The 27,648-nt window shown below is 41.6% G+C and overlaps 1 protein-coding gene across 1 annotated transcript; it reads left to right on the top strand.

Moving 5' to 3' along the window:
* The first annotated feature begins 401 nt into the window (after nt 1-401).
* On the top strand, nt 402-23,945 carry OPN5 (opsin 5). The gene is made up of 6 exons (XM_036869598.1): nt 402-489; nt 1,353-1,472; nt 4,803-4,973; nt 8,282-8,616; nt 19,875-20,116; nt 23,830-23,945. Exons 1-6 carry the CDS (start codon nt 474-476, stop codon nt 23,891-23,893), a joined length of 948 nt encoding a protein of 315 aa, XP_036725493.1. The 5' UTR covers nt 402-473; the 3' UTR covers nt 23,894-23,945.
* The last annotated feature ends 3,703 nt before the right edge of the window (nt 23,946-27,648 follow it).

Genomic DNA, 27,648 nt, shown 5'->3' with positions numbered 1-27,648 from the left:
ATCTTTTTGGATACGAAGTAGAAGGCATGTGTTTATAATTTTTCTAGCCATGTTTTCACATTTTAGTTTCCCAGTGTGCCTTGTTAGCTGGTTTCCTTTAATGCGACATGGGTTTCATTTTAGTTGCTTTAGAACCTCCACCACCTCTTCTATTTTTTTCCTCCTCTGTCTTAAGAAAGCTAAAGAGGTTTTAATAGACCACGAGGCAGCACTGACTCCTGGGATTCAGAAATTCCTAAGAGCACAATGCAGTTAGTGCCTGGTGGTTTCATACCATCAGCTGAAACACACATTTTTTTCCCCCTTGCCCCCCCAAATGAATTGTGGTGGAGAAGTAGAAGTTAAGATAGAAAAATCTGGGTTTCTCCTGTTAATACTCTCCTTATTCCTTACTACTAAAGGCAGCTGTACCAGATTCTCATTTATACACAGCTACACTATGAAGCAAGAATTCCTGAAGAAATCTACTCTACATGTTAAGCTATGGAAGTAGGTGTATTCTTTTCTTAACTAAAGTCAGTAGGGATTGGGTCTTTTTGGATTTAAACTGGGTTTGTAAGAACTTTTGAACAGTATCATTGTAATGTCAAAGCCAGTCATTAATAAAAGGATATAAAAAAGTGGGAACACATTTATATCATTGTTGGTAGGTTGGTGGGTTGACGGCCACTTTCTCTCCCTTTGGTGGGAGTGGGAGAGTCCACGTTATCAATTGTCACCCACTTCCCCTTCATACCGAGTCCAGTAGCAGTGGCAGATATCCAGCGTCCATGTCCTCAGGATGCAAAAAGTCCTGGATGCGTCTCCAGGAGATGACCTTGTCCTTGCAGGGGGTCACGCCAGCCTAATCTGGTCTCTGCTTCTCCTGAGTGCTGGTCCCCCCTCAGGAGTCCACAAGAAGAGTGAAAGCGCCTCATTTGGTTTGGGTCACTTCGTCTTCAGAATTTAGCGATAGCCAAGGGGTTAACCCTTCTCATCAGAGGGGAGGAGTTCTATAAAGCCAATACTCTAAAAATGGCTGAGGAGATGCTCCATCCTGGGGATTAGTCCAAGAACTGACCATGGGGATTCCCACACCCTACTGAGCTTCACTGGGAAATTAGTGGTTCTTTTTCTGGGTAAGTGCCGTTTGACAATCCCTGACTCCTATCCCTTTGGAGGTAAACCATCCCTCGCCTGTCACTCACAACTCATGCTTTTTATTTCATCTTCTTAACTTAGATTTTTATTTAGAATCCTGTCGCTACCCTCTAAATCTATGGTGTCCATTTTTTGAAATTGAGAAGTGTTTCATATCTGAGTGAACTCTAAATCCTAGTTTTAACGATGGAAATTTATATTTTTCCTTGTAGGGATTCTGTCCACATTTGGAAATGGGTATGTCCTTTATATGTCTTCTAGACGAAAAAAGAAGCTGAAACCTGCGGAAATAATGACTATCAATTTAGCAATCTGTGATCTGGGGATTTCAGGTAACGCAGCCATGCCATTTCTTCTTTGGGGGTTTGAATGCCCCGTTACAAAGTCCTCACTGGCTCACAGGTCACCCTACCCCCAGCTTCTTTTGCTCCTCCTTTCACAAATCATCTTTACAGTGTTTTGTGGTAAGTCAGCAGAGTGCTGTTTGGCTAAAGAGATCATCCATTTAACATAGATGGAGTCCATTCCATGTGCCGGGCATGTTAGATGCTGAGGATACAATTTGAAATGATACATGAGACTTTGGATACCTCACAGTATAGTGGGCTAAATGATTCAGAAAACAGAAACTTACAGACAGGATTTAGATCACTGTTTTGAGCTCTGTTACATCCCTCACTCCCTTAGGGAAATCTGTTAAAGTAAACATCAAGGGGGTAAGGTCTTAAGGGTAAATGATGGGTCAGAAAGGTGAGCCAAGGAAGGGGGAAGGGTTGCCCTTGTAATGACATATTTAAGTGTGGCTTAGGGACTGACTGCAAGTATAGGAAGCTTCTAGTTCAGTGGTTCTTGACCTTGGCTGCACAAAAAAGTCACTTGGGGAACTTAAAAACAAAAACAAAAACAACTCACAGCTGGGTTTCATACCCAGAAATTTTGCTTTTAATTAGTTGAGAATGTTACCTGGGCATCAGGTTATTTAAAATTAGAATTTCCAGGTAAATTTATTGTGCAGCCAAAATTTTGAACCACTGGTTTATTTCTTGCTTCTTTGGCCCCTCTGGTAACCCAGCAAGGAGGAATTGGAATAAAATTTCTCTTTAACTGTAATTCATTTTTACAAATATGAACAATTTTGGGTCAGTCACTTCCCTTACATTCATCTATAAAATTCCAGGGTTGCCTAGATACACTCAAATATGCCTCTGGATCCCCACTTTCTGCTACATAGCGTATGATTTTAAGTTACTAGAATTAGGGAAATTGAGTTTGAATAGCACACATCAACTCGTCTTTCCACTGGAAATCTTTTAGCAGGCTCTCATCCAAAGCATCCCTTCTAAAATGTTTCCCGGTATTTGTTCCTCTCTTCATAAGCGGATTTTTCTGCCACTGCCAATCTCTGAAAACAAGGCTTGGTGATGTGTCTACTTACTGAGTCACTGTTTATTACACAGCAATGGATGTGCTGCCCTCTCACTGAGTTTGGATGATCTTGGTTATTTGGGAAGACTTTACTCAGTATGGACAGACTGAAATATCATGACCTCTTTTGGGAAATACACATGCACATTAAGAGGAAAGTGACATATCCGGCCCCTTTCTGTGAAAATAGTCGAGATACGCCTCAGAGAATTTGCGAGGCTGCAAAGTGACTGCCATTTTCGTTTTGGCCACACGATGGCGGTGTCGCAACATGAATGATGGCTCTCCGGTCAGCTCACCATGCTGCCCCCTAGTGGTTCTCTCACTGGTACTGAACGTAAAATGCTTGAATGAAACCTGCCATTTCAGTCACGTCCTTCGCTTATAGCCGACTGATGCTTAAGGCTGAATTAGACTAGGCTTGAATAAAAATGTCCACAATTGGTCAGATACATTGAAAATGCTTTCAACCAAGCAAGTCTGCTGTAGAATTGCATAAACCACCTCATTACTCTGTATATATCTTTAGAGTAATTCACCAGAAAACATTTTCTGCCATGGGTTAGTTTTCTCTGATCAACTCAAATCATTTTTTGCAACCTCTGGTTATCTCTTAAATACATTTTTTCCTTCCAGTAAACCTTAAAAATTTTTATGTCTTTTTAATTTTTTTCTTGCTTCACTATATTCCATTATAAGCACCTTGAAGAAACACATCCTAGAGACCAGATGTATTTCATCTATACAACTAATATTTATTGTATAAATATCAATGGCTCTCAATCATGTATATGTATTAGAATCACCTGGGGAGCTAAAAACAATATATTGTAATGGCCCAGCCAGATAAATGAAGTCAGATAAATTAAATCCAGATAAATTAAATCAGATTATCTGGGGGTTGGAGCTCTGGACACTGGTATTTAAAATTAAGCAAAGCAAAGCAAAACAAAACAAAACTCCTCCAGTGATTTTAATGTGCAGCTGGGTTTAGAACCATTCTACCTAGTGGAGGAGGGAGAGACCTTTCCAAGAGGTTCATCAAAACCCTTTGGCATCCCGAAGGTTCTAGATGACATCCCATAGGTTCATCAAAAGCTCCACTCCAGAAAGAAGCCTAAAATACCTTTTGCTGGTGGATCCCAGGCACAACAGACACAAATTTCGCTCCATCGGAGTCACATTCAATTGTCTTTTTTGCTGTCTTATAGCACCCACCCAGCAGACACTCAATTCAAGCTCTGAGTTTGCTCTCTCCCCTGCCTAGAATATTTTCCCTCTAGATGTTTGCTCGAGTTCTCAACCACTGATTCAGCATCTACCTAAACATCACGTGCGCAGAGAGGTCTTCCCTGATCTCCTGACATAAAGCAACCATTTCTGTCTATTTCCTTCCTCTGGTTCATTTTTCTTCCCAGAACTCATCATGACCCATCATTCCATCATATTGTATCTTATATTACAAATTATTTGTTTCATTTGCCCCCTCTATCTATTAAAAATGAATCTGTTAATCTTAATCTCCACTTTGTCCTCTGGCACCTTGTTGCATAATGGGCACTGAATAGTTCATTTGTTAAACAAAAAAGTAATTCTTTTACACTGGGTTTCCTCACAGACAGTGGGGTGTAGACCCAATAGGACTGGGAAGTTCTGATATGAGGGTGCCCAGTCTAGCCAGGTGGAGTATGAGACCAGCTGTGTAGACCACTAGAGGCGATGTGTGTCTAACTTAGAAAAGCACCCAATAAATATGTGTTAATTGACTGAACTAACAGTGTACCAGGTACGGGGCACACCTGGGAGGGGTGGGGCAGGCTGGCACCTGCAGGCTGCCAATGTCAGTTACTTGGTTCTTCTAATGCATTAAGGTTGGGGAACCCTCTTTTGATAGATGGATCAGATACAGAGTTTGGAAAGCTTCCTCAGCCATTTCCTTCAAAGAGGGGGAAGATTGAATGCACAGCTGGATAAGGCGGGTGCAGGGCATGAATTAAAGTAGAAGATTACTTTCTAGAAAAGTAAAAAACAAACAAACAAAGCAAACTGATGAAGCCTGAAGGAATAAATAGTTTAAATCCCAGAAATCTGGGTCTGGCTATAAACAAACTGGACCTAACATTTCCGAAAATAGCTCTCTGTTGTCTGCTTGGGATAAAACTCAACAGCGAGTTGAGGTAGGCGAGGTAAATTTTAACTGAAGGGAACTTCCCTTGACAAGTTGCTTGGCACTCTAGTTGTAGGCAAACCGTTCACCATCATCTCTTGCTTCTGTCACCGCTGGGTGTTTGGCTGGATTGGCTGCCGCTGGTACGGATGGGCTGGATTTTTCTTTGGCTGTGGAAGTCTTATCACTATGACTGCTGTCAGCCTGGACCGATACTTGAAAATCTGCTATTTATCGTATGGTAAGTAGGAAGGTTTCTATTCCCTGATAGTCAAATCTAGGTGGACTGTCAAAGCGGTACATGTTTTACCCAGAGGTAATAAGGATTATGAATAACCTCAGAGACCAGGAGTATTTCTACTTATAGCTTATCTTGTTCTAACCTATGTTTAAAGATTTGAACCTGTGTCAATGTAGGTTTCTTTAAATACTACTTTTATAGGAATGTCTGGTGTTTGGCTATGATGCTTTTAAAAGTGTCATTTTTCTGTATAAAGTGTGTAAGCTTTTACCGTGTTATGCCATACAAGCAAAAGAATGCATTTTATACATTGAAAGGATGTTGGGTCCAAGATGTTTAGCTGGTTCCCCAAGTAGTAAATATAATTATATGGAAAGATGTTTCCGGTTCTCCTTTAGCACTCAGGATCCCTATGACTGCAGAGAAGAGGAATTCTCCTCCAGGTTAGAGAGCCGTGCCTGCAGGAAAGGACACACATACAGAAATACCGCCCAACATTCTTTTTGTGGTCTTGGTAGGTAGAAAGATGAGTAGCTGAGAGAACTGGTCAGCGGTGAGCCAGCAATAAACAAATTTTCAGAGGCTAAAGATTTTTCTTTAATGATAGGACGATTCTACATGTGAAAAATAAACTTTTCGTACTCTGGCTTCTTGGGGCTCTGGAAATCTATTGAACCCAAAAGAGAAGGATTTGGGCCCTTTTAATTTAATACTGAGAACCAGGTGCAACCAGGGAATAATATTGGTTCCCACCGGCTACTTTGTTTGTTAATCTCAATCAGCTTGATTGTTGTGACCATGGGGACAGACTATGGCCTGGAGCCTGAAATGGGAAGGATCAAGTTGATGTGACACTCTCAATGGGGAGGAATTTCTCTTTATATTTTAAAAGTTTACGGTACTAAATTAAAAAAAAAACATGCAGGGGGTCAGGGCAGGGGTAGGGTCATGGCCCAACGTCTGCACCATCCAGGCTCACCTTTAAAAAAAATTAGCATCTCTTTTTCTAAACAGCTTAAAACTTGCAATAGAAATAGCTTGAATCAAAAATTCCAATAAAATACAAAAAAATACAATTATAAGTATTCTGGATGATTTCAGAGTCAATATTTTTCTATAAACTTATTTTTGGTCATATCAAAATAGATTTTAAATATAGATTTTACAGACAAAAAAGCCAAAAGTTCAATTTCCTGGGAATATTTGAGGAATACTAAACCTCGATGTCTCTGCTTTTTAAATATTCTCTTGACTTTAGGCTTTGGGTCAATTAAAGAGATGATGCTGTCCATCGCCAGAATCATTGCAGGGCATAATTCCTATGGAAACTATGTATTTTTTCCAGCTTCTTCTAAGGTTGATTCTCGATAGTCTAGTTTCATCATTTGATTTGTCGCACAATTAAACACTCCACACAGTGTCTTGGAATGCTGGAATTAGAAGGTCGCTTGGGGACATGTAGACCTTTCTCCCATGTAATGTGATAAACTGTTTTAAGGCATCCCTGACAGACAGCCACTTGGCCTCTTCTTGGATAGTTCCAGTGACCAGTGACGGGGAGCTTACTACTGCACAAGGCAGCCCATTCTCTGATTGGTCTGCTCTCATTGTTACAATGTTATTCCTTATATTAAGACAAAACTGCCTCCCAGTAACCTCCACCCATTGGTCCTAGTTCTGACTGCTGGAGCATCACAGAACCAATCTACTAATCTACTCCCTCCTGTACTTGACAGCCTTTCACCATAACCGAATGTAAGTATAAAACACCTCACTAAGTAACCCTAACCATAAATGCTTCTACGTATGCCTATGCACATTCCTATAAATATATATAATTATTTGTGCCAGTGTTTTCTCCATTATAATGGATAACTGAGAGCTGACAGGTATTGTGGCTACGTATTTGTTACCCCTATCTGGTGGGTCCGTGAAATTTGCATTTTATGGTACCGTGTATTTGAAAAAATAGAGACGAAGGAAACAATCTGTTATATTTCTTGTTAGCGCCAAATAAGACAAACACAGGAGTAAATATTTGTGTTAGTGTAGTTCTTCGTAGTTTGCAAAGGAGGCCTGGCATTGTTCATTTCACCCGTATCAAAATCTGTAAGCAGTATATCTTTGTTTTCTCCATTTTACTGATAAGAACACTGACGTCTGGAAAGGTTACATGAAGAGGGTCAAATACTAGAAATGAGAAGGATTAGGCCCTTCTGATTTCCCAGACCTCACGTGACACTAAACAGAGGCAGGCCTTGAGTCTGTGCTGAAGAAATCGTTTGGCTTTTATTAAGCATGTTTTGATATTTCTTCTCTGCTACCAAAAAACAAGGCAGTTAGGGGTTATATCTCTGGCCCTTTGGGTTTCAGGCAATAACCGGTATGGAGGTAATTTCCCCTGCAGGCTGAAGCCCTAGATCAGGCTGACCTGTCTTAGGTGGTTGTATTGAACTTTTGCAAATGATCACTAGCGCTTTACAGCTTTCCTTAAATGACTGCACTGTTTCTGCCTCTTGGAATTCTCTTTCGGCGAATGGAAACTAGTGCTGAAACACAGAACTCATTTTTTTTGTTGTTGTTTTACTGGAAATATTTTCACAGAATTTCTTTTGCAGAACATGTTATGATCTACCTAGATTCCCCACTTCTCCATCTATGGCTGTGTGAATGTGACTGTCGTATTAATAACATTGGAAGATTCAAAATCTGCTCTCACCCAGTGGGGTCACCCCATAACGTCACCCCACACAGTCATGACCGTGGCATCAACACCCACTCCACGAGTGCTTAGGTGAGAGGCACATGAGCTTTTAGGAAGAAGCGTATTTTAAAGATACAGGCAGTGTCTTATCATTTCTCCCACAAAGGACTCTACCTTAGATAAACCCTTAACACGTGCTTTTTTGGGCTCCATCTTTATATTCTACCAGTTGGCCTCTTGTCCTAGATAGGATCTCAAAGGTCATTCCGGATGTTCTCCCAAGATCCTCCACTGTCTTCAGCATCCTCTCATCTTTTTTACTGCCACCTCTCCCCAGCTTTTGTCACTTCCCCCTCCCAAGGCTCCCAGATGCCTAGAGAAAACCTTCCCTGTGAAATCACTTCCAGTTTTATTCTCTTGGAAAAAGCACCCAAGCTCTGGAACTCTCTTCCCTCCACCCTACTCTCCCTCCGGCTTTGGTTACTGACCACTTCTCCCAGAATCCAATGGATTAACTCTTTGGATGTGGAATTTGACCTATCGAAGGGAGGTATCTGGGTGGAGGGTAGATTACATCCTGGTAATGCTCTTCTTCCACCTCCAGGGGTTTGGCTGAAAAGAAAGCACGCCTACATCTGCCTGGCCGTCATCTGGGCCTATGCTTCCTTCTGGACCACCATGCCCTTGGTAGGTCTGGGGGACTACGCACCTGAGCCCTTCGGAACCTCGTGCACTCTGGACTGGTGGCTGGCCCAGGCCTCAGTAGGGGGCCAGATTTTCATCCTGAACATCCTCTTCTTCTGCCTCTTGCTCCCAACGGCTGTGATCGTGTTCTCCTATGTGAAGATCATTGCTAAGGTTAAGTCCTCCTCCAAAGAAGTAGCTCATTTTGACAGTCGGATCCATAGCAGCCATGTGCTGGAAATGAAACTGACCAAGGTAACTGCAGTCATAATTTACCAACATGTTTTCTAATCAATTAAAACTTCGTAGGGCAAAGAGGATAGAGAATGTTGGAGACTGGGAGAACTTCGAATGTCCACTGTTTATGTCCTTACAATCTTTGTTATTATTTATTTAAACCTTTGTAGTATCTCTTCCCTCTGTCTCTATCTCACTCTCATTTACACACACACACACACACACACACACACACACACACACACACACACACACACACGTCTAAATATCCACCAAATGTATACAATGGATCTACTGGGGGCTTTTTCTTTCTATTGAATAGGATATTGTTGCTTCTTAAAATTATTTCACTAATAAGAATAATAACTTTTATGATTCATAGAATGGCTCACAGTATTTACTGTCCTGTATGGACTTTGATGGGCACGATTAGGGACATTCCTTATTAACAGAGTAAGAGCTTACCGTGTCTGCTTTCCTATGGGAAACCCATCTTCACACAAGAGCAATTTCTGCAGCATTGAGTCGCTTGGCAAATGCTAGTCTCAGAGTTGGCAGCTCTTCAGATATTGTGGTGTAAGGAAAAGAGCAGACAGTTCGAAAACGGATGAGAGTTTGGATTCTATCACCGACACTTGCCAGGTTTGTGACCCAGAGATAGATACTTAACTTCTTTGAATCTCTACTTCCTCACTTGTGTAACAGGAATAGTAACATCTATCTCTCTGGGGTGTGGTGGGGATTCAATGAGATAAACATGTTATCCTGTCATCAGCTGCATGGATGATGTTAAAGAAATCATAATTCCTCATGTGTCTTCTAACTTTTAGGATTTCTGGTAAGGGCTAAGGCAGTGGTCTTTACACTTCCATCACGTTTCACCCTTATATTGAGGAAATATTTTTCAGCACATACTCTCAATAGGAATGACATGTCTTACCATCAAACTGTGTTTTAAATATTAGCACACCCTAGTTTCCATCTTATATTTGAAAGAAAAAAATAAATGTAGACTGAAGTTCTAATCATTCTTCTGGTGTCCCAATCCATCATGTTGACTGATATCCACCTTCAAGTGTCCTCACAGCCTACCCTGGAGACCACTGGCCTTAGGGACCAGGAGTAACACAGTTCCCTCCAGACCACAGGCAGCTACCTACTAAGTCAGGACTTTTGTCCTAGTAATAGTTTTCTCTCCAAATTTCAGAGTTTTAGATGTTGTGCAAGGACCTCTTGGTTGCACAGTGAGAGCTAGAGGTTCTGGATGGTACCAGTTGACCTTTACTCCCTAAACTCCACATTTGAGTAGAAGAAAGTTTGAGTGACGTTTTCATCACTCTAAATCTATACTGATAACCTAAAAATAGAGCCGTTCTACCTGGACAAATATGCAGCATCAGGAATCATGATCTACTTCTAGCTTATGATTGGCTGTTAGGTAGGAAAAATATTTCCATAAATTTAGGATCATGAATTAAGTTCTTCATTTCTAGCTCTTCCTTTAGCTCCTGTCTGTGCTGTAAAAAACAAACTAATGCCAATAAATTAATCCAAGTTAAATGTGGATTCCATTTCATCCAAATCCTATTGGGTACCAAGTACTGTTCTAGGAACTAGGTGAATGCAACCGAGCTAAAAGTGTTTTTGTTCAGTAGTTCGTGGAAGTATGCCCAGGGAACCACATGATGTCTGTCACATGGGTATGTGACCTCAGTTGCAGTCCTGTAGTGTGGCATGCCATGAAGCTGCCGAGATGTCATATGATGTCCTCTCCTCTTCCCATCCCCCAAGGTTACTGGCCTTGAGACGCTTGGCTGGTCTTAAGCAGTGAGTCTGGGTCCTCCTACCCATGAGGCCCTTCTCCCGTTTCTCTGAGGCAATCACTCATCATTCTCTCTCCTGTTAGTTGAATTCCTCAACTCAGCCCACTCACAGCCAGCTTTTACCAATACCCTAGCATCTGGTTCTTCGTGTATTCTTGAGGGTGGCCAGCTCGTTAGTCACAGTTTCTAAAGCTCATTATACATACACGGGGAAGCTCAGCATATACCATTTAATTTGGTGTGTAGTTTTTTTGTTTTGTTTTTAATTTTTATTAAAAAATTTTATTTTATATTGGGGTATAGTTGATTAACAACGTTGTGTTAGTTTCAGGTATAGAGCAAAGTGATTCAGTGATACATATAAATGTATCTATTCTTTTTCAAATTCTTTTCCCATTTAGATTATAGAGTTTTGAGCAGAGTCCCCTGTGCTATATAGTAAGTCCTTGTTGGTTGTCTGTTTTAATTATAGTAGTGTGCATATGTCAATCCCAAACTTGATGTGTTATCATTCTCCTTTCCCTGCACTGTGTAGACCAAATAGTCAGGCTTACCCAGACCAGATTAACCAAAGTGATGTTAAAGGAAAAGTGTAGGCATATATGTGTATGATTTTACTTTATGTATGTCTTCTAACATGTATTCTCATTATATTATATATGATATCTATATTATATGTTACATCTTAACTTCATTTGTATATATAAAACCTATATTAAAATAACCTCAACATACAATGCTTCCAATTATTCACATTTGTGCAAAATATTTAAGTCAAAATTCAACCTACATTGAGGAATAAACAGAACTTTCTATTGTGGCACTTTCTGTTCTAAATTTAAACTATTTTCAATTACTAGTTAATTTTGATTTTTTTTGTACTGAGTAAAAATAAGTAGAAAAACCTTCACGGGTCCTTTTCATAGTCTTAGAAGCCTTGTCCTCCATTCAACTACCTCTCAGGATTGGCACTTTGCTTGTTCATTTGATGCTTCTTATCTTCAGAATGTCCTGGTCTAAAAGCTTATTAAAGGCTACCTCATTGGATTATGGGACCAAATAATTCATTTCTTTGTGTACTCCAATTATTTCTAGGTAGGTTATTATCTGGGCCTGCATTTTGCCAGTCTGACCTCGTCAACTTAAAAATTGATGTTCCAGCTATAAACCTTTCTCCACATTGTAATTTCCTTCTAATTAATTAAAAAATGGTTTTGCTAGACTTTTATAGCAGGCTGAAATTTCACAGACTACAGAAATTGCAGAGGTGTGCAAAAGCAAAAAAACCCTACAGAAACCAAAAAAAAAAAGGAAAGAAAAAACCCTTTCTCTTTGTATTCTTATGACTCAGTATAATCTCATTTTTATGCCGGCATTTGACCTTGTAAAACAAGCAACATTACACAATCAAGGTAAATTCAGTTGAATTGGGTTTTCCTCCTCTTCCTAGGCTCTGTGTAAGTTCAGGGAGGTCTTTATAACTCCATGGGACCAGTGGGTGGGGGCATCTGGTTTGGTTGTTGTCATTTATTGACCCTGGTATTACTGAGATAGTTAAGGTTTCCTCTGGCCTCAGGCATCCATTGTCATGGGTCACTTTGCATCTTTCTTGTTTCAGCTGTAAGGCCTCTTTAGGCTCACTGGAAATTCCAGGTACTTCCCCATCCTTTTTTGGCAACCCATTGGGTGGATGTCAAGACCTTGGCTGGCACCCTGGGAAGTGAGGCACTAGCTGTCTGCTTGTGCAAATGCATTGAGAGTCTATTGCTCCCCCAACCCCTTCACTGGCCTCCTGTGCTCGGTTCAGTGGAGTATTTTCAGGACAGCTTCTCAAGGTCAGTTACCAGCTCCTCTGATGTCCTCCCTTGCCTTTGGGCTGTAGGCCCTTGACGCACTGTGGGCCCTTGTATCCACGTACATCCCTTTAACTTGTCCACACTGTACACTTAATGTCTCTAGTCTTGCACATCTCTGGCTACAAATACTCAAAAATCATTTTTGTCACACTCGAAACCCTCTATTTCAACTATTTCCTCTCGTGTAAGTTTCGAATTTCTATTTTGAAACTCAGAAGCTGAGAAACGAATGTTTTACTTCTTCGGCATTTCTGCTTGTGAAAACCTTCATACCAATGCAGTGGACACTCTTGCTGCTGCTATGATGAGGGGGAAGGTGGAGTAACAGGAAGGAAATACCAGAAGTTTCAATTAATTTTTCCGTGTACTACTATGCTGTGCATATTGGTACTTCATATTTATTCATTCAGCACACATAACTCACCTATAATGTCCCAGGCCTATAGTTAGTATCCAGATCCTGTGGACACCTGGGTTTCTCTTAACTTCTCTTATTTCTACCAGGAAACCTTCCCAATCCCTCCTGCTTTGTTGAAGTCCCTCTGCTATGGGCCACCAGAGCACTTGGCATATCCACTTTTCTGAATGACACATCTTTGTGGCTCTTTTTTGCAAGATAGTAGCTGCATGAGGGCAAGTGCTGTTTGCTCTGGCTCCCCAGGGCCCGACACCTGCTAGATGCTTGCTTAATCAGGATTGCTGGGATGACACATTATTGAATATACTATGTTAACCTAATCACCTTGATCAGTGTTAACTGGTCCCTTGACCCCCAGCTTGAGGGCCTCTGTCCCTTTAATACCTGCAGAGGCATTTTGTTTTGCTTTGTTCTTTCACGTTGATTGTGAAGTCTTTTTAAAACTCGTAAACGTAAACCTCTGCTTCCTTCAAAAGACTCCCCTCCAGCATTGCTCACTGAATGTTATTTATCATTGGGGGTCCAGATTCAGAGAACCCCCATGTGGCCTCTGAGGGCAGTTAGTGGGAAAGCAGAACTGTATTCCTTTTTTTTGAACCAATTTATTAATTGCTTTCCTCTGGTTCTTCTTACTTGTTCTTAGCTTCAATGTTACTTTGCAGAGAAGCATTCTCCAAATTGAATTCAAGTCCTCCTATTAAAATGTTTCATTGCCGCTTTTACATTTGCCTTGTAGAACTTGTCACAATGTTTAGTTAATTTACAATTACCTACTTACTTCCGTGATTATTTGTTCCATGTCTGTCTTTACCACTAGTCAATAAGGCCCACAGGGGTAACAACCATATCTTTCTGTTCACTTTGTGTCCCCAGAACCCAATACAATGCCTCAAACATATACAGATGTATTTGTTGAAGGAAAGAATTTCAAACTAAGGGTCAGTGCCAGTTTTGCCACTTGCCCACTGAGAAATCTCACAAAGCTGACATTTGTTATTTGTTTTGGCTGACAGAGGCTGAAACCCTTTCCGGGTCTGAAATTTCCATGTTGAGAAATTGTCAACATTTTGTGTCTTGCTGGGGAGCAGCAGGGGAGAAACAATGTTTCTGTGCAAAGATGACCTCTTGATTTAAAAGATACACAAAGACAAGTTATTGATTTTCCAAGATTCCCTTGCGGCTAGAGTGCAGCTCTGACCCTAGGCTCCAGCTATGGTGGCCTGTCTCAGGAACTAGTGACACCTGGTGAAGGGCAGGGAGATTGCTCCCAAGGACACAGCTACAGCAGCAGGAGTTTGTGTATCAGAACCAGTTCAGGTCATAGTTTTGGGTATCACTTCTGTCTGCTTGGCCCCAATTCTCAGTTGAGCATTCCCAATGATGCTCTGTCCTAACCAGTGCATTCCTTTTCTGTCTCACTTAGCTAAAGTCCATTTCTGTTGGTTACAACTCAAAACAGAGATGCATAGAGTGACATGACCTAATTTGCAGCCTCTCCTTCCAATCACAGCTTTCGCTTGTTTATGGAGTAGTGGTATTTTAAGATCTGAGAAAATTGCAACTGGGAAGTGCAGAATTCTTCTCTTTCTTCCACTCCTTTAAAAATTTTTTTTTAATTTATTTTTTGGCTGCGTTGGGTCTTCGTTGCAGTGCGCAGGCTTCTCATTGTGGTGGCTTCTCTTGTTGTGGGGCATGGGCTCTAGGCGCGTGGGCTTCAGTAGTTGTGGCACTCGGGCTCAGTAGTTGCGGCATGCGGGCTCTAGAGCACAGGCTCAGTGGTTGGGGCACACGGGCTTAGTTGCTCCGTGGCATGTGGGATCTTCCCCGACCAGGGCTCAAACCCGTGTCATTGGCAGGCAGGTTCTTAACCACTGTGCCACCAGGGAGGTCCCTACTCCTTTTTTTAAAAAAAAATAAATTAATATTTCCTAGTCGGATCACAACCAGGGCACCGAAGCCCTCAGAAATTTTTTCATCAGTGTATGAAGATGGGTCTGAGACAGTTGGCCTTTGCTGTCATTCTGCTGGTAAAATAGAAGGAGGAAACTCAAACTAGACGTGTTTGGAGTTGTTTCATTACTTAATTCTTAATTTCTTAAACGCGGTGTGAAAGCGAAATATCGCTACCCCTGTTTCCATATAGATGAGGAAACAGAGGGCCGAGGAAGGCAGGTCACAGTTGTCCAGCTCGCCACCTTCCTCCTTGTCATTGGTAACATCACTCAATGACAGGCTGCCCACACGTGGAGGGTCGTAGTCTTACAGTTGGCATTTATCATTGCATTGCCATCTTTTATTACCATTTTCCCCTCTAGTTGGGAACACATCCGTATACTTGCTGGCTAGAGCCAAGAGAGAAAAACCAAATCTGATCCTGCCTGTGTTCCTGCCAACTGTACGCTCTCGGTAGGCAGGCGGGACCCACTCCTGCCCTGTCTCTCAATGCACAGATGTGGTGATCTCTCTCCTTGTGACCTTATCTCATCCCAGCCACTGAAATATCTTTGTTATCAGTAGTCCAGCTGGTTCTGGAGTGTGATTCAGCCTCGTCATTGGTGGGGAATTTATTCCATCTCTTTGGCTCTGATTTTAAGCCTTCACTTCCACATCCAGTCCTCTCCTCATCTATTTCATTATCCAAGGTAGCAGGCAGCTTCAAATGTTGGCTGAAGTCTTACTTATATCTGGGCAAAGGAGCCTGGTGGAAGGAACTGAAGGGGCAGATCTTAGAGAGTCAGAGATTCTGTCTCCCTTACAGTGGTCAGTGGAACTGAACCAAGATTGGAATCCAAACCTGAATATCTCCATGTCAGACTTCCCCACTATTCCACGCTGTCTCTGGACACAGACGAGATAGGACTTCTCTTCTTGGAAAACTTCTCTGCTGTAATGGTTCAGATGTATTGGGCCCAGAGGCAGTGCCTTATAGAACTTCTTCATCCCTATTCTATTCTTGCTTTAATTGGTTAATTCACTGGAATTGATCCATTGTGGGCAGTATTGCTTACGTGATACTTGATGCCAGCTTAAACCGTGTAGCTGAAACGTACCAGTATTTCTTGGTCCTCTGCAGCAAGATATTTTAAAAATCAACAGGGTTGCAGGTGTGTGATTCTTTTGTAGAAGCTAAACACGTATTCTGTGAATTTCCTCCCACAAAAACTGTCTAGTTTAAGAATTTGAAGTTTTACTCCTTTTCCAGTGAACCAAAAGGCAGTGATAAAGATGAAGCAATTAAAAAAATAAACAACTTAGAAGAAATTGATGAGTACAGGTGCCTGTATTAGAATTGGTTTAAAGATGTCTGGGAGAGAAATTTTGGAAAATAGAAATGAGGACACACTTAGAAATGTGGAAAGTGAAGGACAGAGCGATGGGAAGATTAAACGTGCTCCAACTTGAGTAGAAAGTTCTGGGAAAACTGAATGTCACGTGAAAGTTTTGCAAAGTTTTGTAGTCTCTCTTAAAAATAGCTTTAATATTTCAAAGTTTAATATTTTGTGGAGTTTATTTAACATGAGAAGCTCGTAGAAAATGACTGTGCCTCATATTAACTTTGTATTCACTTCAAAAACATAAGTAACATTATGCAGTACTTTGAGATCTAAGCTTTTATCCCTCTTTCTGCTTTAAACTTGATTTCTAGTCATTCAATTTGAAGTAATTAGCTTTATTCTAATCTCAGAAAAACCCCTCGGATTCATTTGCTATGTATTTAAAAACCTTGGTATATTTTAATTCTCTTCTGTCCTTTTAAAAAGGATAACAAAATGCAAATGTTTTAAGTCCTTACTGTTCCCCATTATACACTCCCATAAAAAGAGAAAATATGTAAAACGTAGAAAATATTATGGACTAAGTGCTAATCTATTTTTTGTTAATGACTTTGGCAGCAACAAAGAAAACAGCTTTTGAGATACTGTGAAATCATTTATGACTCACCAAAGAAGAAAGGATGGAGCTATGTTAAGTTCCCAGACATCTGCTAGAGCAAGCTTTATTTATATCGTTATTGTTTATCTGAGGATTTAGAAAAAAAAAACGACCCTCACTGTGAGCTTTCAGGCATCCACTGCATTTACAAACAAAAGTCACACAGACCAAACCAAATGCTGTTTCTCCTGGGTAAGCTTCTGCAGAAAGGTGGAAAGGCAAGTAAGCAGGAGAGCTGCATGTGTGCATCAGGCCTCCTCTATAACTGCTGAGCACAGGTGAGAATTTTAGCTCAGGACCCTAACTTGGGACGTCAGGACATGCAGGAGATCTGGGCTCATTCGATTCACCTCTTTGGGATTTAGATTCTCTATTTGCAAAATGGAGCAAAATGGTTACGGTTGAGGTTTTTCTCTGCTACCGTTAATATTTAAAGATGATCCTTGAACTTTTTGGGTGGAACTTTAGAATCTGAGACTTTCAGGTAGATTTCTCATGCTTCCTTCTTGACACAGCCCACACATATGGGGTTCCCAGGGCAAGCACACCCTACTGGCAGGCTGTTCCACAGATCAAGTAGACTGAGGGGTACGGACCATTTCCTGCGTACAATAGCTCTGCTCCCACAAAAGCATATTGAAATGCACATGCACACAAATGACTTTGTTATGGGAAAAACTCTTCCAATTGAATTTCAAAAACAATAAGGTACGTGCAAATATTGTTGCTTTAACTACTATTAATAAAATATTTGGTGTCTCATTCCTCATCCTTGATCCTCCACACCAGCTTGACCTTGCTGACCTTGATGCTGGGAGCTGTTATTTTACATTTTACTTCTTAAATTAGGGGATGGGGGCTGTGAAAGGAAGTGGCTCCTGGCTTCAGATAGCTCCAGCCTCTCATCCTCCCAGGCCTTTAGGTAACTCAAAAATAAAAGGAAGGCTGACTTTTCCTAAAACTGCCTGATAAAATCCCAAGGTGAGTCTGATAATGCTCGTTCTAGTCATGTGTCCATCCCTGCTCCTAGGATTGTAGCCAGGGGCATGCAGTCCTCTGGTCAGACTTGACTCTTGTCATTCCTGAGATGCCAACTCCATAAAAGAGTATACAGGGCAGAAGGGTTGCTGGCAATGCTAAGGCAGAAGGTATACTGGGAAGAGGAAAATAAATACAAACAAACAACACCAGATCTTCATCACACAGAGGGCAAATTTGAATACAGTTTCATTATTTATCTTACTGAAAGAATAATCTAGTAGATAATGGTATTAAGGATGCTTTGAAGTTAGTTCACTCTCTCTCAACCAGGGCTTAAAATAGCTCGCGTTTAAAATAAAACCGAAAGCTTGGACTTCCTTTGCAAATCTCAGTACTCTAATTAAGACCCCTCTTGTTTCTTGTTCAGACAGTCGCCTAAACAAACCTGCTCAGAATGGAAAGTCTAGGTGTGCCGGCATTGTGTCTGCTTTGTTCATTCTCTTATCCTCAACACAAACACGTAGGAGATGCTCAATCATGCTTGCTGGTTGAATGAATAAACAATGACTTTTCTGCCTCCGATTTTTCCCAGATGCATTTTATTTTACAGGTTAATCTTCCTAAACGCGGCTCTCATATGTCTCCTGCTCAAAAACCTACTCGTGCTTTCAGGCATATGGAATTAAGGACAAGCTCAGTAATATGTTATACAGAACCCTGAATACGTGGATGTTATCTTTCTTTCCAGGGTCGTCTCCCTTGGTTGCTTTCTCATACGTCAAAGTGAATTGTTTACTAGTTCCTATACAAACCTCACACGTACCTGTCTTTACCTTTGCTTGTGCTGGTCTCACTTGCCTTTATTTCCATTTGCCAGCGTGTAGGTTATATGCCACATTCCTCATGAGACTGTTCTTACTTTGCTCCATAGCATGTAATTTTGTCTTCCTCTGAGCTGGCACTTAAACCATATTCAGCTTTGTCACGTAGTTGTTTGTGCTCTAGAGGGATACAACGCAGGCACGAAGGTGTGCGGGTGTCTCCAGAGCACTTACACAGTGTCTCACGCAAAGCACTTGCAAAAAAAGATTTGTTGAATTCAAGTGGGATAATCTATACGGTCAGACCACATTCTTTTTTAAAAAATAAATTTATTTATTTATTTATTTTTGGCTGCGTTGGGTCTTCGTTGCTGTACGCGGGCTTTCTCTAGTTGCGGCGAGCGGGGGCTACTCTTTGTTGCGGTGTGCGGGCTTCTCATTGCGGTGGCTTCTCTTGTTGCGGAGCACGGGCTCTAGGCGCGCGGGCTTCAGTAGTTGTGGCACGCGGGCTTCAGTAGCTGTGGCATGCAGGCTCAGTAGTTGTGGCACACGGGCTCAGTAGTTGTGGCGCACGGGTTTAGTTGCTCCGTGGCATGTGGGATCTTCCCGGACCAGGGCTCAAGCCCGTGTCCCCTGCCTTGGCAGGTGGATTCTTAACCACTGTGCCACCAGGGAAGTCCCAGACTACATTCTTAAAGAGACTGAATGGCAGATGGTGAGAAACTAGTCAGGGTGCTTTAAACCCTATCTCTAACTATTCTTTGGTCTGAAAGTTAAGAGGCTTCTAAAGGTAAATATAATTTGGTGAGAGAGAAAAGCACTTTCTGGAAAAGTCTCGTTTTATACAACTGTGTCACTTTGGTTCAAGCTCGATGACTCTCTTTTGCTTTGTAGCTAGTGAATTTCCACCATCTGAGCCTCAAACTTGAGAAAAACTTGAGCCAAAGGAAATTACATTTCACAGAAATCTCTGAAGAAGCTTCCTATTAGAATTTCAAACAAAGGCAGAGTTTCTAAGTTTCCTGAGGCAAAGGAGGGTGATTTAAAATTTCATCAAGGTGTACCTGTTCTCCATCTATTTTTTAAGTGAATGTGGGTTGAGAAGTCTGGAAATTTCAGGCTCACAGATGTCCTTTTAGCATGATTTTCCTGCTCCATGTAGGCACAATCTGACACCTTTTATAGGGTTAAACTTCAGGTCTTTGGGTACATTCAAATTCTGGAGTGGAGAATGGATAAGATGTGGTGAATGGGATAAGAATTGTCATAACTTCTTCTGGCTGAACATCTCAGAGATCCATATGAAATGATTCCTACTGGCAAGATAAATGAAAAGATGACAGACAGACTTTCTTGGGTTTAAATAGGCTGCCTGCTCCTCCCCCGACACCCATCGCTTCCACCAAGTGCCTCGATTTTGTTCTCTGTCGCTTTCCCTTACCAGGTAGCGATGTTGATTTGTGCTGGCTTCCTGATCGCCTGGATTCCTTACGCAGTGGTCTCCGTGTGGTCGGCATTTGGAAGGCCAGACGCCATCCCCATACAACTCTCTGTGGTGCCCACCCTCCTGGCAAAATCAGCAGCAGTGTACAACCCCATCATTTACCAGGTCATCGATTACAAATTTGCCTGTTGCCAAACGGGTGGTTTGAAAGCCACCAAGAAGAAATCTTTGGAAGACTTCAGGTAAGATTTCTGAAGCTGCAAATGAATGATAACCCTCTTTGTTTCAAAATCCCATGGGGTTCAAGCCGCTGGGAATGCTGCTTTCTTAGGGTTAGAGCTCATCACTGAGGATTAGTGCTAGGAGGACTTTACGTTCTGTTCACCAGGATTCCTGAAATCAAGTAATCCGATATATAGGAGTTGGACAACAGGAGTAGAGGGTGGGAAAAGTGATTCTGCTTTTTACTGTAGAGCAGCCAAGATACGGAGCCGTGCCCATTTGACCATCCACCCTGTGTCACTCTTCCTTATGTGGAACCAAATCCACTTCACTCCAAGAGTTACTGTGCCACATGCCATTGATCCAAAATTAAGTTTTCACAACAGAAACGATTCTCTTGTTTGGGACATTTCTACCATTAGCTAAGATATAGGATTTGGACAGGCAAAGGAAGGGGAGAAGGGGAGATGGGGTTTTTACTCGCTGCCAGTTTCTTTATTTTCACAGCAAGACCCATATTATTCCTTCTCTTTGTCAGATGAGGAAATGGAGGTTCAAGCAAGGTGAAGGTCTGTTGGGTTTCAAAACTCAAGCATGTTGACCCATAACTATATCTACTTGCTTTAAACTGATATTCATTCAAGTTCAAACACATTCTAAAAGATCTACATTTTTAATGTTAGCTCTTATTACCATTTTATGCTATGACTACTGTGTTGTTTTTAATTATCCCATTTTCTGAAAAGATCCCTGTCATAGGATAATAAAAAATTAAACAGAATAAAAAAATCTACATTTTTATACTTCCTTCCCCCACATTTTGTGATTTTGATGTCCTGTTTTACAACTTCTGCTACACAATGAACAAGTGAGTTTGGGGATCCAGCGCCATTTTTCCTAAAGACCCGAAAGGCTCAGGGTGAGTCAAGAGTGGAGGGTGATTGGTCGTGTTCTGTATCCACTCAGGGACAGTCTTAGTAGAATGTGGAACAAGCACCAAATTCCTGGTCTGAGGTGAGGGGTATTGAACGGCCCCTTAATTCTTACTCACTTGAGGTCTAGATATTTTTCAATGTTATTTTCCTTGAGTAAGTAAGGAACAGAGGAAAAGGTAGAACTAACTATGAGAAGTTTTGGGGTTTTTTTTTTTTTAAGCATCTTTATTGGAGTATAATTGCTTTACAATGGTGTGTTAGTTTCTGCTTTATAAGAAAGTGAATCATCTATACATATATATATATCCCCATATCTCCTCCCTCTTGCGTCTCCCTCCCACCCTCCCTATCCCACCCCTCTAGGTGGTCACAAAGCACGGAGCTGATCTCCCTGTGCTATGTGCTGCTTCCCACTAGCTATCTATTTTACATTTGGTAGTGTATATAAGTCCATGCCACTCCAAAGTGAGAGAAGATGTGGGTTTTGACCTTGTTCTTTCACCGTGCTCAGGCAAGTGAAAATCTTTTGACCTTGAGTTTCCTCAGCATGTCGGTACAGCAGCAAAAAAAAAAGATAAAACAGGCACAAAACGAAAGGTAGTGCTGTCACTGTTGCTGTGGTCCAGGGGAAGAAACACACAACTTGGAGGTAGGAGACCAGAGTTTAAGGTCGATTTTGCTGTTTACAGTAGCTCTATATCTTTGGGAAAATGAACCACTCAGAGCCTAGGATTGGGATGAGCTGAGGGCAAAGCCCATCTTCCAAGTTGTAATAATTACACAAAATGCCCAGGTGAAAAGGGCTAGGTGACAACTCTTAGTGTTCTTTTTTCTACATTGTGGGTGGTTATTACCATCTCTGTTGAATTGACTAGTTAAATTCAAATGCTAAAATGCATCTATTTTGGATGTAATAACACTTTGCCCTTATCAGCTATTAATACTCTATTATGAATGCAGGTAGGGAGAACACTTGTAATGGAACAGCTGCAGGAGAAAAATAGTGAGGCACTTTTTCATCTGAAGGAGATGGGAATTTGACAGGAATGACGGAAGGCAAATTTCACTCACCTCATAATTTCCCTTCAGACTGACTCTGTGTTCTGTATATTTGCTCACAACTGTGAGTAGCACATAAATATTCAACACTCCACAATAAAAAGAGAAAAAATAATTATGTGGAAGAAAATGACTTAGGGCCACAAAGCTTTGGAAAAATCAGCCAGGCAAGGGACAATTCGGTTCACCTGCTCCAATTAGCCATTTATATGAAGTAGAGCAATCGCTTTGCTGAAGGAAAGCAAGGGCTGCTTCCTTACTCCAGAGTTTCAGCTTTTGGTGGAAAAAGCAGGCGGTGGTGATGAAGCAGGGTGGAGGCCTTGGATTCTAGAGGTTGAAGCATCTTCAGGGAAGAAATGTTGAAAAGGTGTGATGAGTTGCAGATTCTAGAAGGATCTATTTTGGGGGAGAGCCAGAAGGCTGAGAAGTGGCCACCAGAGTTTTCTTTTTAGCTTTCCAAAGAAGACAGACAAACAAGAAGAACCGTGTTTATCTTTGTTGCTATCAAAAAGCTAAGAAAATAGGTAATGTGGAGGTCCATAGAGTGAGGTGTAGTCATAGGAAGCCAATCCAGAGTGGTTAATGTACTACCAGAACAATTCAATTGAATTAAACTGGAGTCATTTTATCCTTGGTCTCTCATTTTCTGAGCTCTGAAATGTATTACTCATAATGGGAGATTCTCTTGGGAAATAGTTTGAATTAAAATAAAAAAGCTAATGTGTTGAATATGAGATTGTTGAAATAAATTTTGAGCAACTGTAACGGTTCATTAAAAGTTAACTCATTTTTCCCCCCTTGAATTGAGTCCCCTGAGATTTTGGTAGGAGATGATGAACTGAAGGAAAAAAATGTGGCCAAGAGCCCTTTTTGAAGTTTTATTATTCACTACACTATATTATCCAGAAGTAGTCTCCCATATTTGGTAAAGAGTGTTTCTGCACCCTGGCTGTGTATTAGACACACTCAGGGAAATTTGAAAAAATACCGCTCTCTGGACCCCATCTGCAGAAATTTGGATTTAATTGGTCTGGATTAGGCCTGAGCATCAGTTGTTTGGTTGGTTATCTCTCCCAGATGATTCACATACACAGCCATGGTTGAAAGCCAGTGAACCAGAGTCTGGGAAAGGAAGACATTGACACTGCAGCACGTGGAGTCATAGGCCTTTTACCCCACCTACCTAGAGACCAATGAGGCCACCCATCACCAGTGACAGGTGACCCAGACTTCAGATGCAAGGCCAATCTTAGGTGGAATAGAAATGTTCAAAAGAGCTGGTGGTGCATAGTGAAGGCCTGAGGCATTCCACATTCCTAGTATTTTAGTAAAGATAAAGAACAAAGAAGAACAAAGCCCCAGACTCTGGCATTGCTTGTAATCAAGCCTCCTCTGACCACATTAGTTGGGTGAGTCACAGGGCCCAACTGAGTGGTAGGTTGGTGTGCAGAGAATTTTGTCCTAGAGGACAGAAAACTCACTAGGGCACAGGAAATGTGCTCTAAACCAGTGGCTTGTTTTTGGAAAGCTCTGCCCAAGGAATTTCTTGACTTTGAATATTCTAAATTGAATTATTATTTTCCATCTCTTTCTAGTTCAAGTTTTGTGCATATAATCTTCATGGTACTCAAGTTTGACATGCTATACATATATATCTTTGTGTATGTATCTGTGTGTGTATGTACGTATATAGTGTATTATATATATATTAAATTGCATCTTTCTTCTCCTATATCCAGGCTGCACACCGTGACCACCGTCAGGAAGTCTTCTGCTGTGCTGGAAATCCATCAAGAGGTATGAAGTTGGACACGGCATTACTCATGGACACAATGATTCACTTATTTGCTTCTTCACTGCTGTAAATGTTTGATTGTGACCACACTTTTATCTTGATATTATATTTTTATATTTTGTACCCTCTCCCTCTTTTTCTTTAGGCCAAGATTTGCTAGGAAATTCCAGTGGCCAAATGGAAACTAGATGATAGGTTACTACTTCAAGGAATATTACTAGAATGAGCCTCCCTGGATTTTTTTTTTTTAATTCTATTTTAAAACCTACTGTCTTGGTACATAGTGTGAAGTCTGAGGTATTAAGAAAAATGTTTAAAAGTTTTATTTATTAGGGCATATTTAATTTCATTACATCATCCTTATTATTTCTTTTTTTTTTTTAAAGATTTATTTATTGATTGATTGATTGCTATGTTGGGTCTTTGTTTCTGTGCGAGGGCTTTCTCTAGTTGCGGCAAGCGGGGGCCACTCTTCATCGCGGTGTGCGGGCCTCTCGCTATCGTGGCCTCTCTTGTTGCGGAGCACAGGCTCCAGACGCGCAGGCTCAATAGTTGTGGCTCACGGGCCCAGTTGCTCCGTGGCACGTGGGATCCTCCCAGACCAGGGCTCGAACCCGTGTCCCCTGCATTAGCAGGCAGATTCTCAACCACTGCGCCACCAGGGAAGCCCCATCCTTATTATTTCTTAATGTAGGGCCAGGGAGGCCGTTTCTGGGGCTCATTTAGGTGGGTGATCATGGGGACAGGGTGTTGGACCACAGGCTCTTTGACTGGGAGATGCTCCTGATTCTTGCAGCCTCTCTCTTCTCATGCGGACAGAGGGTCACACTCTAATGGTAGTGATGCCACAAAGTAGTCCTCTAGGGAAATCAATTTTGCCTTAAATCCCTAAATGGAAAACTCTCTTGTATCTCAGAATTTGAGGACTAAAATAATTCCCACTGATGATAATTTTACTCATATGGATTTTTTCATTAAGTTCTACATACTACTATAGTGGATGTGACAGGGCATTACTAGCTATAATTATTTAAGAAACGAATTTAGTGAGCATAGCTATGTATAAGTGTTGTTTCTTTTATTCATTTGTTCTTTGTTACCTTTGTTTTATCTTTTGTTCCTTCTTTTTTTCCAACAAATACCTTGTGAGGTCCGCAGGTAAAGAGATGCAGATGCCTGCCCTTTAAGAACTAGTAAAGGCAGCAGGCATGTAAATACTAGGTCTAAATTGGGCTTCAACTCAACGTCTATCTGATCTTCTCTCCTAATTCAACATGCAAGGCCATCTCTACTACAGTTCTTTATTTAAGGCCAACCACGTGTTTCCCCTGCTCCCAGCTCCCATCTACCTCCCCCTTCTGCTAGGAACATAATGCACCAATTCTGATCCTGCTTTTCTGACAACAGCTGGTGAGAGAAGTGAGGAAGGGAAGGGTGGGACCGTTGGTACTTTCTCCACCCCTCCCCTCTCCTTTTACTCAAGGATGGATAGAGAATGGACCCTCTTCCAGGGTTCAGCCTTCAGTACAGGACACCTGCAGTTTCTTGGTCTTTCAGTTTTCTCCAGAGTTGGGGTGGGGGACCAGGAACGGGTTGGGGTGTGTCAGTGGTTTAAGAAAAATACTAAATAGATGTGTGTATAAAACACACTCTATGATGACAGCAAAAGGAGTGACAACTCTACTTGGGGCTTGGGACTGCTTGAGAAAAGAAGCAGGATTGTCCTGAAAATAGAGAGGCCAGGGACTTTTAGGCAGAAAATATAGAGGTGTGAAAAAGTGTGCTGCCACAGGTGGAGAGCGACACAGTTTCAGAGAAGAGAGTCTGTCTGTGTCTGCACCCCAGCTCTGGGCGCTTCAGAGAGCCTGTAAAATGGGGATAGTAACAGGAGTTTGCTCACAGGGTCATTGTGAGTCTTAGAAGAGAAAATATCCATATAATTCACTTAGCACCGTGCCTGAAACAGAGGAAGCACCCTTACATGTTAGCAATTGCTCTAATTATGATTAAGGCGGGTGCTGGTTGTCAGAAGTGGGCCTGGAAGTTGTAGTCAGCAAGGCCTTTGTTGTTTATGCTGTTCTGTGAATTTTACCTGCAATGTAATGCGGAGACCTTGCAGGAATTCAGGCAGGGGAAGGAAGAAATGAAGTTTATGATTTTTATTTTTTAATATAAATTTATTTATTTATTTTTATTTTATTTTTTGCTGTGTTGGGTCTTCCTTGCTGCGCACGGGCTTTCTCTAGTTGCAGCGAGCCAGGGCTGCTCTTCGTTGCGGGCGCGGGCTTCTCATTGCAGTGGCTTCTCTTGTTGCGGAGCACGGGCTCCAGGTGCAAGGGCTTCAGTAGTTGTGGCATGCGGGCTCAGCAGTTGTGGCTCACGGGCTCTAGAGCACAGGCTCAGGAGATGTGGCACATGGGCTTAGTTGCTCTGCAGCATGTGGGATCTTCCTGGACCAGGGCTGGAACCCGTGTCCCCTGCATTGGCAGGCGGGTTCTTAACCACTGCGCCACCAGGGAAGTCCAAACTTATGATTTTTAGGAAGACCGGCCTGATGGCCATATGAAGGGTGGATTGTCCTGGGTGGGGATGGGGTTCAAGATTAGCGATTTGGAGACAAGTTAGGCAGCTTTTATAAAGAAATTGCAACTGTTAATGGGGGCCTGGATTAAGGAATGGTAATAGAAATGAAGATGAGAATATAGGTTTAAAATTTTTTAAGAAGTAGGAGATCTTGGCAATTGATTGCCTGGAGAATGGAGGAGTCAGGATGACCCACAGGCGTCTGCTTAGGAAACTGGGAGGATGATGGTTTCTACAGAAGGGAAAAATGCAGGCGGGAGTGGGATGGAGGGCAGATAATGAACTATATTTGGGATGTGTTGAACACAGTGTCACAACATGGGCCGAGCTATTTAAAATAGGTGGTTAAAAATAATCTACATTTCATACCAGTTGATATGGAGATTATAGAGTTTGGGAGTTCGCAGGTAGGAAAAGCATGTTAAGGAAGAAATTGTTGGTCTCAAAAGACCTGAAGAAAATGAAGTGAAGGAGTTTTTGTTTGTTTTGGTTTTGAGGGAATGATTATGGAAATAAATGATGGAGGGAATAAGTAGAAAAGAGCATTCAGATGAGTGTCGGTTTGTCTAGGAGGTAGAATTTAACACTGACGCAGGAAATCCCTGAAGGTAGACCATACCCTGTCATTCACTAACTGGTTAACTGGAATGTGGTCTTTAACACAGCTTTGAAAAGCAGGAACAAGAAAAGATTAGTAGAGTGATGGGGGCGTGGGGTGAGGGGAGGAAGCATTTAACACTAGGAGCCTTGAGGGAAGTTCCGAAAATTCTCTTCTGCTTCCAATTTGAAAATACGATTTAAAAAGTGATCCTCCATGTTGTAGTTTTACATTTTTTTGTGTGGTACTCTGGGATCTGGGAGGCTCCAGAAATGTTCCCAGTATCGATAGGGAAGGACAGAGCTGGTCCTTGGGACAGAATGGAGGAAGAAAAGAATGATTCTTTGAGGGTGAGCTTGTATACACCAGGCTGTCCGTGGGTAATTGCCTCTCCCCCAGCGTCTTCCAATGATTTGAAACAGCCCTTTGTAGTCTCCAAACACCTCTACCAATTTGATTTAAGTTTACTTTAGCTTAAAGAAAGACATTACCTTTTGTGTGCTGATGTGGTCCTGTGTAAGACAGACTTTGAAATCTTGAGCAGGCACTATGTCTATTCTCCTCTAGGTTCTGGTGACTGGT

The sequence above is a fragment of the Balaenoptera musculus genome, chromosome 11 (assembly GCF_009873245.2).
Source record: "Balaenoptera musculus isolate JJ_BM4_2016_0621 chromosome 11, mBalMus1.pri.v3, whole genome shotgun sequence".
Taxonomy (NCBI): Eukaryota; Metazoa; Chordata; class Mammalia; order Artiodactyla; family Balaenopteridae; genus Balaenoptera; species Balaenoptera musculus.
This window is presented reverse-complemented; position numbering and strand designations above follow the sequence as displayed.

Coding starts and splice junctions, on each gene's coding strand:
- OPN5 (XM_036869598.1), top strand. Junction 4,974..8,281: donor AATCTGCTATTTATCGTATG/GTAAGTAGGAAG, acceptor TTCCACCTCCAG/GGGTTTGGCTGAAAAGAAAG. Junction 20,117..23,829: donor AAATCTTTGGAAGACTTCAG/GTAAGATTTCTG, acceptor TCCTATATCCAG/GCTGCACACCGTGACCACCG.